The sequence below is a fragment of the Fringilla coelebs genome (genome assembly GCF_963513975.1).
Source record: "Fringilla coelebs genome assembly, chromosome: 8".
In the NCBI taxonomy this organism is placed as follows: Eukaryota; Metazoa; Chordata; class Aves; order Passeriformes; family Fringillidae; genus Fringilla; species Fringilla coelebs.
This window is the reverse complement of record NC_140066.1, coordinates 5,578,064-5,596,261: the sequence shown is the minus strand read 5'-3', so window position 1 is coordinate 5,596,261 and position 18,198 is coordinate 5,578,064. Positions and strand designations below refer to the sequence as shown.

The following is an 18,198-nucleotide window of genomic DNA, read 5'->3' as shown; positions in this document are numbered from 1 at the left end:
GATAGTTATTCTTCAGGTCCTTGGTGAAATGTCAATTAGAGCATAAAACCCAGAGCTTTTCTCTAAAGGCCACAGCAAGATTTGCAGGGCTGTTTTGAGTAAATGTCACTTTAAATTCTTACCAGTTGCTCCTTTCTTTTCTAGTTTTAATTCTCTTTTTATTTGCAGCGACTGAGAATGTAAATTATGTTTTAATAGCCACTTTTACATGTGTTATAAACTTGAAACACCCTTCTGGTCGTTGAAATTTGGGAAGTTTTGCCTGAAAACTTTGTTTCCATGAAATCTGGGGAACCAACATGTTGTTTTTTGGTTGTTTGGAACAACCAACATTAGATTTTTCTACATTTTTAAACTGGTGACAATTTACATAAATGCATAAATAATTTTTCAAATTACTTGCTGCATCCTCAAGTTGCTCATCCTGCCTTTCCCAGAGGAGCTTCTGCCTAATTCCAGGTATAAACAGGAAATATTAAGCAAAAAGCAACAAAACCAGGCCAGAGGGAATGATGAGGATAAAGCAGAGCCATGGAAAACCTTGGAAACAGCTTCAATTCTTTCTAAATAACTGGTAAACTTCCTAAGAATAAACAGCCTTGATTTTAAGCACATTGCAACTGGAATTGTTGAGGCAGCTGAGCATTTTTCCATGTGGACAGTCCCTTTAATTGTGAGTTCTCCCTCACATCAGCTTGAGCTTCCTTTCCAGAGGTGGTGCCCAAGGAATTTTTGAGTTTTGGGGGGTTTTTAGTCCCTTGGAGTGGGTAAGTTTAGCTTGTTGGATGCTGTGAGCTGGACAAGTGATGAGCCCCATGCAGGGAAGCTCTGGAACACCCCTGGAATTCCAGGTGAGCAGGATTCCAAACAGCCTTGGATGGATTTGTGCTCCCAGAGCAATTCCCAGCTGGCTTTGCCTGGCTGCCCACAGTGGGAAGAGAAATGGGATAAAACTGAGACACAGAGAACTGGGGGAGGTGTCCCTGCCTGGGGGAGGGCTTGGAATGAGATGAGCTCGAGGTCAGTGTCCCAGGCTGCTCCCAGCCCCAAAGTCCAGCCTGGCCTTGGGCACTGCCAGGGATCCAGGGGCAGCCACAGCTGCTCTGGGCACCCTGTGCCAGGGCCTGCCCACCCTGCCAGGGAACAATTCCTCATTCCCAATATCCCACCCAGCCCTGCCCTCTGGCCCTGGGAACCCATTCCCTGTGTCCTGTCCCTCCATCCCTTGTTCAGAGTCTCTCTCCATCTCTCCTGTAGCTCCTTCAGGCCCTGCAAAGCCACAGTTTGTTCACCCCAGAGCTTCTCCTCTCCAGGTGAACAATCCCAGCTCTCCCAGCCTTTCCTCCCAGCAGAGCTGCTCCATCCCTCTGCCCATCCTGGAGCCTCCCCTGGGCTCTCTCCAACAGTTCCATGACCTTCCCATGTTGGAGGCACCAGAGCTGTGGACAGAACTCCAGGTGGGGTCTTACCTGAGAAGAATTAACACAAATGTGCTCAGATTTGGGTTCTCTCAGATATTTCCCAGCCTTTCCAGGGAAAGATTCCAAAGCCTGGACAAAGCCAGTACCTGGCTGGGTCACCTGCACTTCTGGATGCTGCTGGCACAGTCTCCAGCCTCCCAGCCAGCACCTACTGCCAGCCATCTCTTTTTTGGGCATTTAGATCACCCTTTGTAGCTGTAGAAATCATCAGCCTGGATTAGTCTTGGATAAATCCCTTGGAGACAAGGAGAGTTTTCTTCCCGGTGAACATTTTATGCCTCATTGAAGTGGCCTGGTAATGAGAGATGAAAAAATGGTTCTGAGTAGTCTCAAAGCTCTTAATCCTCCAAAAATGTGGGCAGGAGAGCACCAGGAGCTGTTTGATAAATGCTCAGTTTATTTATCAGAGGGGATTCCCAAGGCTGACATAAAAAGAAGTGTTTGTTTTTCCTGCATATCCCTTTTTTGATATGGGTTATCACTGTAAAAGCTGGGATATTTCTGCCATGGGCAATTCCCTTCCATATCCTGCCTTTTTTTTTTTTTTTTTTGATTGGAAATGTTAATAGAAACAGATGCAGAACACTAATTTTAATGAGCAACCAGCTTCCAGAGCTCCAGAACATCCCATTTAATGCTTTATCCATTCTCCTGACACCTCCTGAGGCTTTCCTTCAGTGGAGCCCTTTTGTCAAATTGGGAGTAATTGTCCTTTTTGTCTTCCATGCACTCACTAAAAGTAACAGGCTATGAGATATTCAATTAAAGATTTCACTGCATTTTAATTGGAGGTAAAACCATTCTCAGGCTGGCCAGACCTTGATCTTTTAAAAGCTCTTCCTGTGGAATTTCAGTGGTTGCTGGAGATCACAATAATGGAACACCTGCTGCAAATTCCAGGAGTTCCTCAAGTAATTTTATCTCAAGGCTTTAAAAGTTGGTGGGTTTTTTGGTGAGAGTTTAAAATTCAGAATTTCCAGCTTTAGCAATTCAGAATTTCAGGCCCTCTTGTTGAGTTACCTACTAAAGAGTAAAATCCTTCAAATTTTAGGGTTAATATAAATGAAATCAAGGTGAATTTACACGAGTGCACCATTCCCAACCCTAAACTGGTGTAAGACCCACCAAACTCATCCACCTACTCTGGGCTGTTCCATCTTCCATGGTTGCTTTGAGTAAGTTACAAAAGTAAGTGACAAAAGCCTGTAAATGTGGGGGGTTTAGCACCACTTTCTAATTTTTTCCTTGGAACTAGCTTTACAAAGCTTTCCTTATTGAACTCCTAATTATACCAATTAATCAGATTTGAGTTGAAATCTACATATGGAGAGAAAATATGAAGATTAAGCTGGGGAATAACTCTGTGTTCATGATGCTGCCATTCCATCCTGGTCCTTAGGGCTGATTCAGGACATGTCACCTGTGTCAGAAATAAATGGCATTTTCCCCAAGCAAATGGAATTTTATGGAATCATGCAGCCATGGAAGAAATAATTGGAGCTGGATGAGCTTTTTTTTTTAAAGTTTTATGTTAGTCCTGACTCTCAGTGAAACTTTGGTTGGAGAGAATGAATGTGGTTCCTGCCAAGCACAATCCTTGCTCTGTGGTTTATTTGGGAATATTATCAGCTAGATTCAAGTTTTGCTGCAGACATAATAATGCATCTAAATTAATTTAGAACAGAGGAGAAAGATGATTAATATTTCAGATAATTAAAACTCGCTTCTAAATAGATTTCCCTGGGAAATCTCTCTGGAGATTTTTCTAATTGCATCAGTGCCAAAATGCCATAAATAAAAAATAAATCCTGGTTTTGTCATTTTTCTGAAGTGACAGGAGCAAAGTGTGCTTGATAATCACATCAGGAACAACAATAACCTGATGAGATTTTTGTTTATTTAATCACAAATTACCTGGTGTGAGGAGCTTTAATGATGATGAGGATTCTTAGTCTTCCAAGCGAGTTTAAGGCCATTACTCCGAGCCCAAATAGGCTGGATTTCAGCAGGTAATTTGCTCTTAATTATAACATTGAAGAAAAATGACTGAAGCAGGGAATGCCAGGGGGAAAGTTGATAATGAACTCTGCTATGCCCTGATCCCAGAAATTTCTCACTTTTTCCAGGATTTGCCCTCTGCAGCACGTGTGAAGTGCTTTTAACTATCAACACAATCATTTATCAATTTGCTAACCACTCGAACATGCCTGGCAGACCCATTTGGGATGATTAAAGTTGCTGATGGCCTCATAAACCCTGGCCAGGCTGGAATTCCTTGGAGAGCTCCGAGAGGCAATGCTCAAATGACTTCTGTTGGATCAGCAAAACATTGATAGCATTTAGTGAGCTCAAATCACTTTTGTAGCCATTTCCATTGCTGTTTACAAAAGGAAATGTTCTGTTTCTGTGTAGTTTGTGGCTGGCATGGGACATGGAATATATTCCCAATCCCAACAAAGCACATTATTGAATACAGGTAAAAATCAGCCATCCAGCATTAATGATGTTTTAGCTGTTTAAACACAACATAAAGGTCAAAGCCTGATCTGAGCTTGAGACTCAGAAAATTAAATTATGCTGTTGCTAGGACAGAAGTGTTTCTCTGAATCTACCCCCAAATACATTTATCAAATAATTTAGTTGGAATTTTGTAAAGTGTCCCAAATCTCTGTGTGTCAGGACTTTGGCATGCTGGAAAACCATTATTCAGACTTTAGTGTGCAAAGAGGGATGGAGAGGCAGATGAGATGTCCTACAAGTAGCTGGGAGAAGTCTTCCCATTGCAAACTCTGGTTCTCATGAGGGACTTCAGCCTACCTGGTGTCTGCTGGAAATGAAACCCTGCAGAGACAAAACCCTACAGGAGACACAGGGAGAAAACATCCAGGAGATCCAGTTCCCCTGGAGTGTGTGGAAAGAAAAGCGCCAAAGCCCAGCTAGAACGTCTCTGGCTACAGCCATAAAAGACAATAAAAAAATTTTCCATAAATGTATCAGCAACAAGAAGTGGGCTAAGGACAATCTCCATCATTTATTAGAGCCCAGCAGGCCCAGGGCAGTGCCCATTCCCCTGTGCTGGGACTTCAAATCCTCTGGTGATTCTTCCTCCTGGACCTCTCAGGTGTCATGGAAGGTTTTTAGAGGGGATTGAAGCGGTTGTCAGGTTTGAGGAGGACAAACAGCAAGTTTTACTTGTGATGGCCTTACCAATGTTACATTTTAACCCTTCAGGAGGCGTGTAAAACCCCCAAAATCTCCAATTTGCCTCTTTTTGCCTTGCAGGGCACCCCAGCGAGCCTGGTTCACTACAAGGTGGATGTTGTCCAGTTTCCCTACAGTGCCAGCATTTTTGATGTGGAGGAGAACTCAGGACGTGTGGTCACCCGAGTGAACCTCAATGAAGAGCCCAGCACAGTGTTCAAGGTACAAATTCAGCTGCAGTGCCACAAAATGTTCCCTGGATTTGCTGGGATTCCTTTCACCATCATGATTCTCCTTTGTTTTTTCTGTTGCATAGAATGATTGCAGAAACATTAAGGTTGGAAAAGACCTCCAAGATCAAATCCAGCCTTTCATCAGATTTCCATGCAAAATTTCACTTCTGTTTGTTCCTTTGTTTCCATCTTTATCTCCTGGCATGCGTTTTGTGCCTTTGTGATTTCAGGAATGTTTTGAAGGGATGTGGTCACACCTGTTGGGAGGGTGGGGAAAACAGGAAGGCAGCTTGGGGAATCCTCATTTTTACCAAGTTCACTTCCAACAGGGCTTTTAGGGAGAATTTGGGGAGAACTTTATAAGAAGAGCTAGATGCCTTGTAAATGAAGTTACTGCACAGTTCAGGAGTTCCTGTTCATGAGTGTTTTAATGTAAAAACGTTGATTTTAAGGAAACCTCAATTCCCATTTTCTTGTCACTGGTCCTAAAGAGTCTGGAGTGAATGAGTGTGGATTAAGGTATGATTTTAACCTAAATCAGTAAAGCATCTGCCCTTTAAGATCCATGAAGGGAGGGGGGAGTAAGAAATGAAAATAGAAGGTGGTCAGTAAGGAAAAAAAAGAAATACCCATAATATCTTGGGTTGGATGTAATTTCCCTGCTTTGAAACTTCCCTACACTCATTAAGGTGTTTTCTTCTTCTTTCAGTTATTTATTTCTGAAATGAGGCTTAAAGAGAGGTTTATTTGCTCACCTTCCATTATGAGGAATAAAGATGTCCACTATTTTCCACTCCTGAATGTCCCATTTGAGCTGGAGCTGTCCATGGTTTAGGATAGTGCTAATTGAAGTCCTTTTAAGTTTCTAATTAATATAATAAAACCCAAGGGAGGAGAGGATTTTTTTCTTTGTTAACATCACCAAGAGTGGAACTTTTCTGTTGCTGCACTTCCTTTTTTTACTTCTTAGTACTTCTTTTGTGGGGCTGTTTTCCAAAACTGGGATCTCTCCCACTGTTTCATATCAGGGCAGTAAATGGGGCATTCAGCAGGGAATTACTTTTCAGAAAATGTGGATTCTTGGGAAAAAAACACAGAGAAGACTCCAAAAATCAGTGATGGGAACAGCTGAAGTTGATATTTGCTTCAAGACCACTGGGCTTGTGTCTGCTGCTGAATCCTCTGGGAATTTTTCCAGTCACTATTTAACATCTGGATAATTTCTGCAATTATATCCTGCACTGGTGACTTTCCTGATATACTGGCTGGAAAAAAATGAGTTATTGTGGAATAGCTTGGACTGGCAGAAACGAGTTGAAAATGCTCTGCTAGAATGAGATGCAGACCTGCCTCAGGTAGCAACCTCCAGAAACAAGGAAAAAATTTAGGGAGAAAACTGGAAAAATGCCCATTGCTCCTTCTTCAGTGGGCTGGAGTCCAAACACAAGCACATTACATTTCATATGAAAGCTAAAAACAAATGAACCTGCTTGTGCCAGCACAAAATCATGAAATAAATCATCAAATAGACATGAGAAAAGGTTTTTAAAAATCAAAATTCTAGTAATAGGCCTCATTTAAGTGAAGGTAATTTGTTCTTGTCCATGTTTGAGCTTAGAGCATCTCTTTTCTGCAGAGGACTTTTTGGAGGGGGTTGGAAGTAATGTTAATTTTTTTTATTCTAACACAAGCCCTTGGTTCTAGATATTAATGTCAGCAGCAGATAATCCTCACCCAGGGCTCTTCCTGTTTGTTTTATTAGGAGTTACAGAATCCCAGAATCACTGAGGTTGGAAAAGCCCTCCAGGATCCTCTAGTCCAACCTGGGACCGATCCCCGCCAGAGCACTGAGTGCCACACCCAGGGGTTTCTTGGACACCTCCAGGGATGGGGACTCCCCACCTCCCTGAGCAGCCCATTCCAATGTTTAACAACCATTTCCAGGAAGAAATTCCTCCAGTTTACCTGTTTCTGTAAATTTTCCAGCAGAGGTTCAACCTGAGGATGGCTGTCACCTTTTCCCTCCCGTGTTTGCAGCAAAAGAAAATCACCTCTGATTTTTTAGACCCTGCAAGTAGTAGAATTGCTGGAAATCAGGATGAAAAAATGTTCTTTTGTGTAGCCAGAGCCTGATTTTCTGTGTTGTTTGTAGCTGGTGGTCATTGCCTACGATGATGGGGACCCAGTGAAGTTCAACACCACCACGGTGGAAATTTCGGTGCTGCAGCCCTCGGTCATTCCACGCTTCACACAGGATGAATACAGGTAAGGAGTTCATCCTTTCACCCTGAAACTGGTGGTTTTTAAAGTCTAAATGAGGTCCTGCTTGATGGCTATTCTGAAACAAAAATACTCTGTTGTGGTGGAATTTTACTGTCTGAGCAAGTTGGAAAGATCTGGGCTGACCGTGATGGTGAGGGAAGGTTTGCTTGAAATTTTCCCCTCAGAAGTTGTTGAAAATATCAGTCATTTGGATAAACAAATTTCATGTCCTGGAACTGGGACTAGGATCACCAGGGCTCTAGGTTAGGTTTCCTGGAGTGTGTTTTGACCCTCTACACCATTTTTGTGAGGCACTTTTTGATCCTCTACACCATTTGTGCGAGGCATGGGAGAACTCAAGACTCAACCTCTTCAATGTTAAAAGTGCAGGTGATGGTTATTATCACCACAGAGACATAATTTCATAAATTTACCCTCTGACAGTTCATTATCATCAACCTCAGTGCCTTAAAACTGATCAAAAGCAAACCAAAAAGTAGGCTGATTAGTTTGTTAAAACTTGTAGCAGAGAATGTGTTTGTGAATTTGACATCTGTACAATAATAGGAAATGATAAGATCAGGGCAAGCAGCTTCAAGATATCAAGAAGTTGCAATGTATTCTCTCTGTGTAGTGACATAATCAGCAGCAGAATGTAGTGGGGTTTGGACAGATATTTGCAAATCCAAGGACTGCAGGGAATCAGAAAGCAGAAATTGAACACAAATTGTCTTCAGTAAGCCCTAAAGGATGGGCTTGTTCAGCTGTTTAAACAAGTTTAGACAAAAATTCATTATCTGCGCTGTATTTGTCCTCATGATGGGGGTATTAGCATATTTCCCATTTAAAGAAGTGAAAAATAGCAAAAACATGCCTCTCTTCTCCTAATTTTGTATTTAACTTGGAACAAATGTGAAATCTGAAGGACCAGGGCAAAATGACAAACTTTGCACTTGATAATAATCCTTTCCTGAAGGATTTTTCCCCGAGAGAGAAATTGTTCCTGCTGCTCCCTGCAGTTCCTTAGGTATCTCCAGAGGTGTGCAGTGTTTGCTGCATTACTTTGGGTAATGTAGCAAATAAAAACACGTCCATTTGGCACTGGAATTTCAGATCAGGACAGGCAGGGGTCTGTTGGAGCTGTGGAGCAAGCATCAGAAATTGATGAGAGGATTGGAGCAGCTTCCTTGTGGAGCCAGGCTGGGAGAGCTGGGAATGCTCAGCCTGGAGAGGGGAAGGGTGTGTGGAGACCTCACAGCTCCTTCCAGGGCATGAAGGGACACAGGGGAGCTGGAGAGGGACCCTGCAGCAGGAACTGCAGTGACAGGACACAGGGAATGGGTTCAGATTGACAGAAGGCAGGGCTGGATGGGATATTGGGAATGAGGAATTGTTCCCTGGCAGGGTGGGCAGGCCCTGGCACAGGGTGCCCAGAGCAGCTGGGGCTGCCCCTGGATCCCTGGCAGTGCCCAAGGTCAGGCTGGAGCAGCCTGGGACAGTGGAAGGTGTCCCTGCCCATGATAGGGGTGGCACTGGATGGGATTTGAGGTTCCTCCCAACCCAAACCACTCTGGGATTATGAGATTTCTGAGCCTGTCTTGATCTCCAGTTCTATCCCAGGAGCTGGGAATGTTTTTTCACTACAGTGAAGAGCTCTTGCAGTATAAAGTGACTTGTAGCCCATAATACCTTTTGATGACAGCACCTGAATAAGCCAGGTTATCTTTGTGTCCTTGTGAACTCTTCAGGATTATGTGGACAGCCTGCTTTCCCTTTCCAAAGCACAGTTCCATTCCTGGGAAGTTCTTTGCACAGTGCTAAGAAGCTCTTAAAATCTTTTGGGGACAGCAAAGGCAGTTATTTATTTTCCTCAATGTCAAAAATGAAATTAAAACAACCCCAGAAGTTTGATTCAGCTCTGAGACTCTCAAGTGTTTTGGGAGCAGGACTAGTGTTGATTCCTGAGGTTTCCAGGGACTGTCACACTCTGCAGGCTGTGCTTTGTGTTTGGTTTGTTGGCAGTGATGCAAGCTGGAACTGGCAGGTGTCACAGGCCCTCATTTTCCAGTGATATGGGATACCTTTAATGTGAAAGGCAGCACAGAGCAATGGTTCCCCTTGCAAAACGAAAAACTGCTGGATGTGGGTGCTTGAATTTCAGATGGATTGAGAATTAGTGGCTTTAGAGTGGATTAGTATTGATCTTTGTTTGTCTAATTATCATAATCTGGGTGATTCCGGCTGGTTTCCAAACTTCCTTCCTGTGTATTTAGGGAAAGGTCAGAGTTGAAGGGTTTTACAGCATAAAACTGCAGCCTGTGCTACAAAATCCAAAATAAATACAAAATAAAGAGAGAGAGCAGATGGCATGAGCAAAAAGGGAGATGAAAGTGCCACTCTGCCTTGAGCTGACCTGCAGCTCTGCCAAAGGAGCACCAGCACTGCTTGGAGCCCTCTTCCCACCCAGGGAGACTTTGATTGATCATTACCTGGGTTTACAGTGACTTCCAGAGGAGACACCAGTCAGATGCATGAAGGCAGAGTGGTGTTTATTCACTGGCTCTCCCTCTGCACTATTGCATCATTTAGGGCAAATTAATTGGTCTCTTTTCCCCCCCACCACCTTCTTTGTTTAGATTGTAAATTGTTCTGGAGACTTCTAAACACTGCTGTGCTCTCCATATTGGACAGCAAAGGATAGCAGAGGGCTCTGAGATCCAGAAAATACAGAATGGAGCAGTTGATTTACAATAAGTGGGGGGATAAAATATAGTTCCTTCTTAAGGACTGGGAGAGAGTCCCCCTAAAGTCCATCAGAGGGGATGGTGGAAGACATGGACAGGTGCAGTGTCTCCAGCCTGGAGAGTGGGTATTGGGGACAGGGAGGTTTTCTACATCCCTGCCCTGAACAGGGTGAGACAATTCACACAGTTTATTCAACATTTTTAATGCTGGCTTTGATCTCATCCTGCTTTGTGCCAGCAAAATGGTCTCTGGATAAAGAACCATGGAATTCCAGAGTCGTTCGGATTGGGAGGGACCTTAAAGTTTATCTTGTTCCATCCCTGCTATGGGCAGAGCCACCTTCCACCATCCCAGGCTGCTCCAAGCCTGCCCAGCATCCCTTGGATATTTTCAGCCACAGCTCCTCTGGGCAACCAAAAAAAGAAGGTTAAAACCCAATAAACCAAATAAATCAATGTTTTGAGAAAAACAAATCTGCCATACAGAGCCCCTTTCCCAAGCTCCTCTTTCTTTTGTCCTGATTTCACCCAGATCACCTCTGGATCAAGGATTTCATCCAAAAGTTTCCATTACTTCATGACAACTTATGGCAGCACTTTCATTTCTTAATTAACAGATATTAATTAGTAGGGCTATGAAACAGTGGAGACCAGATGTAACTGGAACCTCAGATGAATATAAAGAGGTATTTTTAGCAAGCCTGTCCTCTTTATGAGCACGTCCTCAATTTAAAACAGCAAAAGTTGAAAGGGATTTGGGGTCTTTTTTGGTGTTGTGTTAATTAATAAATTCCACATCCTCTGCAAGGGGAAGGTCATTGCTCGTAGCTGGAGCAGGGAATGGAATGGGAACCAGGAGCAGCATCATTGCTTCCTAATTAGTGCCTGTGGGCACATTAACCAGGTGTTCAGTCATTCCAGAACAGGAAAAATGGGGAATTTTGCAAACTTACAGCTTCTGTTAGTGTTGCATTACAGCTCCCCAGCCTGTCAGAAAAGATGTGTCCAGTTGCCCAGCAATCTGAAGTTTTATGGGGAAATATGGGAAGATGTGAATTCCAGGTTGTAACTCAGTGTAAGTGTAGTGTGGCATTTTATTTAATTTTATTTCTCTCCCAGCACCAGCACTGCTGTGGAAATGTGTTCTGCCTAAAATAGGAGATCTGGGGACACATGGAGCTCGCTGTCCCTCAGTGGAAGAAGTGTGATAATGTTTTCCACCCAATTAAATCCTTCAGTATTGGACTCAAACACCATCCAAGCAAAATCCTGGAGCTGTATCAGAAGTCAATTATTCCAAGAGATTCTCCCCAGTTCTCTGGTGCCCTGCTGTTCACTCAGACACTTTTCCTCACTGGGAAATAGGGAACCCTGCACAGTGAGGGTAGGGGGTGGCATTGCATGGTTGGAATCTCTGTCATTTGGTGCTTCCTTCAGAAAGGTGGAAAAAGCACCCACCCTGGGATTTTCCCCTGTGAGAAATCATTTTTCCCCTCAGGAATCATTTTCCCTTTCTTGTCAGAACCCACAGGGGGTTATTTTTGTCCCTGAAAAGTGTTTTGTCCCTCAAAATGTTTTGTTTGATGCTGGTCAATTTAGAGCATCCATTTGGGTCATACTTTTCCCAGCATATCCAGGTCCTGCTACTGCTTTTCCCACCTTTCCTGGGATGGAATTTACATTTTATTCAGGGAAGACCACAGGCAACCTTCTAGTTGCAGCATTTTTTAGATGTGGGGGTAAAAGCAGTCGATGTTTCCCTCACACTTAAGCTGGAGCTTCCAGCACACATTTGGAATTTGCACCTCACATCAGTGGCAGCTTGGATTCAGGAAAATGCCTGGGATTTTCCCTTTGGAATCACTGGTCTAGAGTGATTTTCTGCTGGCATTTTGTTTGGTTTGTAATAAAAAATTAGCAAATGTGGTTATGAAGTTAAATTAAATTATTTCTACAGCAGGTACTGAAGCAGGGTTTGCCATGGAAAAATTAGGGAGTAAGTTACCAGGTCATTACAGGAAAAAGATCCTTTTCCCCCTACTTTTCCTTGTGTTTGTAGTGCTGATTGCATTTTATTAAAATCCTATACTTCTTTATACCAAATGAAAAGGAAACTAGAATTGTAGGAATTATTTTTCAATAAAAATCGTTCTGGTGGGATGATTCCTGGGAGCCAGATCCCAGCAGGGAAGCTGTGCTTGGAAAGGCTGAGGGGGCAGATATCCAACACCACGTTAGTGAAACTTAGGAATAAATCACTCTGGGGGTGTGGATGTGGAACTGGAATTATCCATAATTTTAGTATTAACCCCCTTGGCATCCAGCAATGTGTTTCCCTTCCAGCCATGTTATCCTTGGAGTTTATCCCATTGTCCAAGTGTGTGACTGTGCCCTACTTTGGGCTTGGTGGGCATTTTCCCCCCCTTTTTTTTCTTTGCTTCTGCAGAATCCTCACAGGAATATTGCTGCCTTCGTGGCCTCAGGTTTAATTTGGGAAGATTGGAGGGATAACATGAGCACAGAGAGGTCAGGAGAGCAAAACCTGACATTTGGGTTAAAAAGCAATAGGTTAAGGCAGGATCACTGGAGCAATGTCCACACTCCCTTGTCATTTGTTTTGGAGATAAACACCATGGGGAGGTCAGAGTGCCTCCAACCAATCTGGGAATGGAGACAGAAAGGCAAGGTTTCAAGTCCAGGGTGGAATATGTGACACTCTGAAGATAAACTGCTCAATAAATGCATCTAATTAAGACAAAAATATTATTTTCCAGAGGGGAAAAAAAAAAATCCTTGCCTGGGACAAGCTGTTCAGGTAGTTGCTAGGAAAGCAAAAATAAATGGATGGATTATTACTCTAAAACATGTATAAAAGTTGATAAAATGATGATTTATAGCTCTAAATCGTGTCCAGGTCTGTCTGTTTTGAGCAAGCACTGGAAGCCAAAGTAGTTTTTATGTGCTGGTGAAAGGGTTAATGATGCCATAGGGATCATGGAATTCCAGACTGGTTTGGGTTGGAAAGGACCTTAAAATCCACCCAGTGCTACCCCTGCCATGGGCAGGGACATCCCAGGCTGCTCCAAGCCCTGTCCAGCCTGGCCTGGGCACTGCCAGGGATCCAGGGGCAGCCACAGCTGCTCTGGCCCTCTCACCACCCTAAGAATAAAAATACCCTCAATGTTAATTAGGTTGAGGTGAGCAATTTAATTAAACAGCACCAAAACTTAAGTTCAGAGGGGTTTTTATGGACCTCCATAAATTAAAATATAAATATATAAAAATATTTTGTATTATTATATTCTATATGAATAGATATAAAATATAAAGTCCACAAAGTAGAGGCAACTGAAGTTGCTCATATGGAGTCCATTCACATCCCACTATTAAGCTTCAGCTCTAAACCAATTTTCCAAATTATTATTGGGTTTGCTCGCTTGAAATTTAATTTTTTATTAAATCTCGCATTCGTGCTTTTGGAGATAGACAAGTTTCATGGTGAATTTAAAGCATATTGGCTATCAGGCAAATTGAAAAAGGGCTGGGAGTGATGTGTTTAGCACAGGGAAAAAGAAGAAGCAGAAAAGTAGAGAGGAAAAGTTAAAATTTCACTTGGACACTTTCAGTAGTTGTGCCCTGCAATGTAGTTGAGATGTGCTCAGTCTCCCTTCCCTGCTCTGATCAAGACACAGATAATTAAGATATAGCAAATTCTGTGATTTTTTTTTAAATTTGTATTTATTTTCAGTATTTTTGTGCACAAATAATGTCTTTATTTTAATCCTGCTCTTCTTTGTGGTTGCTTTGTTTATTTCCTGAGGGACAAAACACATTTTGTGGTTTCACACTCAAAGAAATCAACGAGGTCTCTTCTGGTCTCCATCCCACCCTGGATGCTCCCAAGATATCATTTATTATTCCTGTGGAAAAGTTAAAGTGCCTAAATGCCACGTTGCTGTGATGGGCCTGGAAAAAAATAAGATTGGATGAAAAAAATAAGAAATGGATGAAATAGATTAAAGTTGTCATGGTCAAAGGGTGGTTGTGTGCAGAAGGGGAGATTAAAACTCTGGATAAGGCTGAGGTGGGATGGGGATTAAAGTGGGTGTTAATAAAAAAGTGGTTTATACCTAAAAGCTGTGGGATGCAGGTGGACAGTCATTTATGGCAAGGGACATTCTCACATCCAGGGATGGGATGGGATAAATGGGATGGGATGGATGTGGATGGATGTGGATCCTGGGCACGGGAGTTTTGGGGAGGAATCAGAAATCCCAGGTTTGAGAAGGTGGGGAGTTCAGAAAGGAACCATTTCATTGAAAATGTTTCAAATATTTCAAAGCAGTGCCAGGGCAGGGAATGGAGCTGGGGAAGGGGCTGGAGCCCCAGGAGGGGCTGAGGGAGCTGGGCAGGGGCTCAGCCTGGAGCAAAGGAGGCTCAGGGGAGCTTTGCAGTGCCCATCCCTGCAGGTGTTGATAAGGTGTGTGGATGTGGCACCTGGGGACATGGTTAGTGTGAGCAGGGTGGTGCTGGGTGGTGGCTGTACTTCATATCTCAGAGGTCTTTTCCATCCTCACCTCCTCTGGTCCTGGGGAGCCAGCAGTGTCCTGGGAGGCAGAGACACACCCAGGTGACAGTGACAAACCAATCCCTTCACCCTCCCTGCCCCAGTGGTGTTGAGGAAACAGAAATTCCCTTCCCTCCCACTCACTTGGGGGTTTTCTCATCCTTTTCTGGGTGGCTTGGGCTGGATTCTCCTGCTTTCCTCTTCCCACAAAAATTCCAGGTTTTATCAGCCAGTGATGCAAAATTATGGCATAAAACCACTTTTGCCTGTGCCCTAAAACACCTTCAAATAATATATCAGGAAAGAAAGGACCATTTTCCATCTTAACCATTAAAACATTGGAAAATTAGGAATTTATTACCTTAGAAAGGTTATTAGAGCTGGAAGCACAGGATAAAGAGCAGGATATAAGAAGCTGGATGCTGATCTTTTGCTGTTTTGCTTCTCCACAATCCAGAGGAATGCTCTGAAGGGATGAGCTGAGTGTCTTACTGCAGCTGATGCATTATTCCTGTTGTTCCCAATCCCAGGAATTAAAGGAAGGGAATGAAATCAGTGCAATTATCAGGGGGGTGCTATTCTTCCCCCTCCCTCCAGAGCAAACACAAAAGCTCTCACTAATTATTATTGATTTATCAATCCCTTGGATTCAGCAGTGGCAGAGGGAGCTATAAGGTCATTCCCACTGCAGAAATATCCTGGAATTGTGCTGGGAATGAAATGCAGGGTTTTTGTAACACTCCCACACCTTCAGAAGACAAAGAAAACAAAATCATCTATAATGCAGCATAAAAAGGGCATTTTCCTCTCTGACCTCATCAAAAGAACTCCGGCTTTAAATGCTTCCAGCCTTGGAAGGTTTTTCCCCCTGCCTTTTGGCATCTTTTTAATCCCTAAGATTAGCATTTCCATTGGTGAAATGCATCTTAAATAGCTTTTCATAGCAATGGTTTAAGAGCTTAATAAATTAAGGAGCAGCAAGGAATTTTATTCCAAGCACTGACTCAGAACAGTGGGAGCAGAGGGATCTGCTCCAGGCGTGTGGGTTTGAGTAAAAGGGGATTTTTCCATCAGTGAAAAAAAAAAGAGGAGATCACTGTTATGTTGCATGATCCAAAACTTCATTCCATGGATTCATTATCTCTAAATTTTACTGGGAAGTTCAAAGCAATGTTGATTCCAAAGGAAATGTTTGTAAGGCAGACTTGAAGAGAGGATTGGCCACTTCTTGGTGGGAGAAGTTTGGGTTCAATAGTCGGGATTGTGTCCTGGGGCTCCAACTTTGATGCAGTCATGGAATATCCTGAGTTGTAAGGGACACACAAGGATCACTGATCCCAGCTCCTGGCCCTGCCCAGACACCCCAACAATCCCACCCTGTCCCTGAGAGCGTTGTCCCACCACTCCTGGAGCTCTGGCAGCCTCGGGGCCGTGCCCATTCCCTGCCTTAGAATGGGAAAATGTGGGGTGGGGTGGAGGATTTGAATGGGAAAATGTGGTGTGGAGGATTTGAAAGCCACCTGGAAGATGACAGGGGCAAAGTGATAAAATAGTCATGGAATCACAGCATTATTTAGGCCTGAAAGGACCCCTGGGATCATCCAATCCAACTGTTCCTCCAGCACTGCCAAGGCCACCACCAGGCCTTGTCCTTCCAAATACTTCCATGATATTCCCTAAAAAGAAGCAGTTGTAGATTCTGTCCAAAATTTTGAAGATCACTCCACAGTCTTCAAACTCAGGAGCCTCTCTGAGCAGATCCTCATCTGGTGTTTATTTTGTTATCTATCAAATGATTGTAATTTTTAAAAATTGAAAACATCTGCATGATACATTAAAAAAAAAAATCTACATTCACAGACGAGTGTCAAAACTTCCTTCTAAATTTATTTTGAAGAGTCTGAAGCATGAATTCAACCACTGCTTGCCATGAGGACAATCTGAGGAGGAGGATTTCAGATGAGCTCAAGCCTCTCACTTCTCCTGGTCGGAATTGTTTGGATTTCCGATTTAAAGACATCAGTACAGCGTCATGGAATGATTTGGGTTCAAAGGACCTCAAAGCCCATCAAGTGCCACCCCCTGCCATGGGCAAGGACACCTTCCACTGTCCCAGGCTGTTCCAAACCCCAGTGTCCAACCTGGTCTTGGACAATTCCAGGGATCCAGGGGCTGCCAGAGCCTGCCCATCCTTACAGAGGTTGGGTAGCCTTGGGTTGCAGTTCATTTCCTGAAAAGCATCTCGGGTACCAAACATTTGGTACCAAAATGTGCTGGCAGGAAAATTTTTGGATCTTTGTGAGGAATGGGAACTCACATGGAGGTGGCCCCAGTGTGATTCCTGTTTAAGGCATGCAGTTTTACCCATGAATGTGTTTTCCTACATGGTTTTCTGACACATTAGTGAAGTTTTTTAGTAAGCTGGAATATATTCAAGATCTATTATAAAATATATATATATATATATATATATATATACACATATGAATCATTAGATCTTTACATTGCCACCTCTTGTCTGTTGGACTTCTCAGTGACTTTTGCGCTCTCAAAGCTTAAACATTTTCCTTTTTAATATGATTTTCTCTCTTAGCAGATCCTTTGGTAGCCTGCTAGATGGAGGCCATACTAACCTGAGGGGTAAGTGTCCATGATCTGCTGCTCAGGAATGTAACACAAATCCTTGTGTCCCACTCTGCAGGCCTCCCCCAGTGAGTGAAAGTGCCCCCAAGGGAACCGTGGTCACCGTTGTCACCGCGGCCGCCTTGAACCAGACAGTGGTGTACTCCATTGTGTCAGGGAACGAGGAGGGTGAGTGTAACCACATCTATATTCATAAAAATATCAGTGTTTCAGTCTTGTGGTTATGGGCAACCAGACAGTGGTGTACTCCAAAGTGTCAGGGAATGAGGAGGGTGAGTGTAACCACATCTATAGTCATATTAATATTGGTGTTTCAGTCTTGTGGTTATGGGCAACCAGAGATCTGTGAGGAATTGTGGAGAAATGAAGCTGCTGAGGTGGATCACAGAGTCATTGAGGCTGGAGAAGAACTCTCAGGTCGTGGAGGGGAAATCCCACCTCATGTGGACAAGCAGGAATTCCAGGGCTGGAAGGGGCTGGCAAGAAACCTGGAGAGGGACTTTCTGTAAAGAACAGGATACGGGGGAATGGCTTTAGGCTGGAATAGAGAAGTTTAGATGGGATATTGGGAATGAGGAATTGTTCCCTGTCAGGGTGGGCAGGCCCTGGCACAGGGTGCCCAGAGCAGCTGTGGCTGCCCCTGGATCCCTGGCAGTGCCCAAGGCCAGGCTGGACTTTGGGGCTTGGAGCAGCCTGGGACAGTGGAAGGTGTCCCTGCCCATGGCAGGGGTGGCACTGGGTGGGCTTTAAGGTCCCTTCCCACCCAAACCATTCTATGATTTTGTAACTACCATTACCAGGCCTTTGGAGATAAGCTAAAGATCAGATTAATTAGCAAAATTACAAGAAAATCTTCCTCACTGATGTGAAAATTCCCATGGATGCCACATAGTGTGAGTCCATGGCACACCGAAATAAAAGCATAAATAGCTTTGAAGGAATTGACTTGCTTAAAAATCTGATTTACGGGATTATGGACTCAGCCATGCTGTAACAAATATTGGATTAGAGCCTGATATCCAAACAAAACATCCTGCTGGGATATTCCCTGTGATCCACCTGGACAT

At 43.5% G+C, this 18,198-nt stretch overlaps 1 protein-coding gene across 4 annotated transcripts in view; it reads left to right on the top strand.

The window, feature by feature from the left end:
• The window catches only part of PCDH15 (protocadherin related 15), a gene marked incomplete at both ends in the record, with an annotated part of 244,341 nt that overhangs the window by 169,203 nt on the left and 56,940 nt on the right, over positions 1-18,198 (top strand). For all 4 annotated transcript variants that reach the window (XM_084210351.1, XM_084210349.1, XM_084210352.1 and 1 more), the window contains 3 exons: positions 4,764-4,904; positions 7,068-7,180; positions 17,190-17,299. In XM_084210351.1, the coding sequence (XP_084066477.1) occupies positions 4,764-4,904; positions 7,068-7,180; positions 17,190-17,299 (364 nt within the window). The remainder of the gene's footprint in view (positions 1-4,763; positions 4,905-7,067; positions 7,181-17,189; positions 17,300-18,198) is intronic.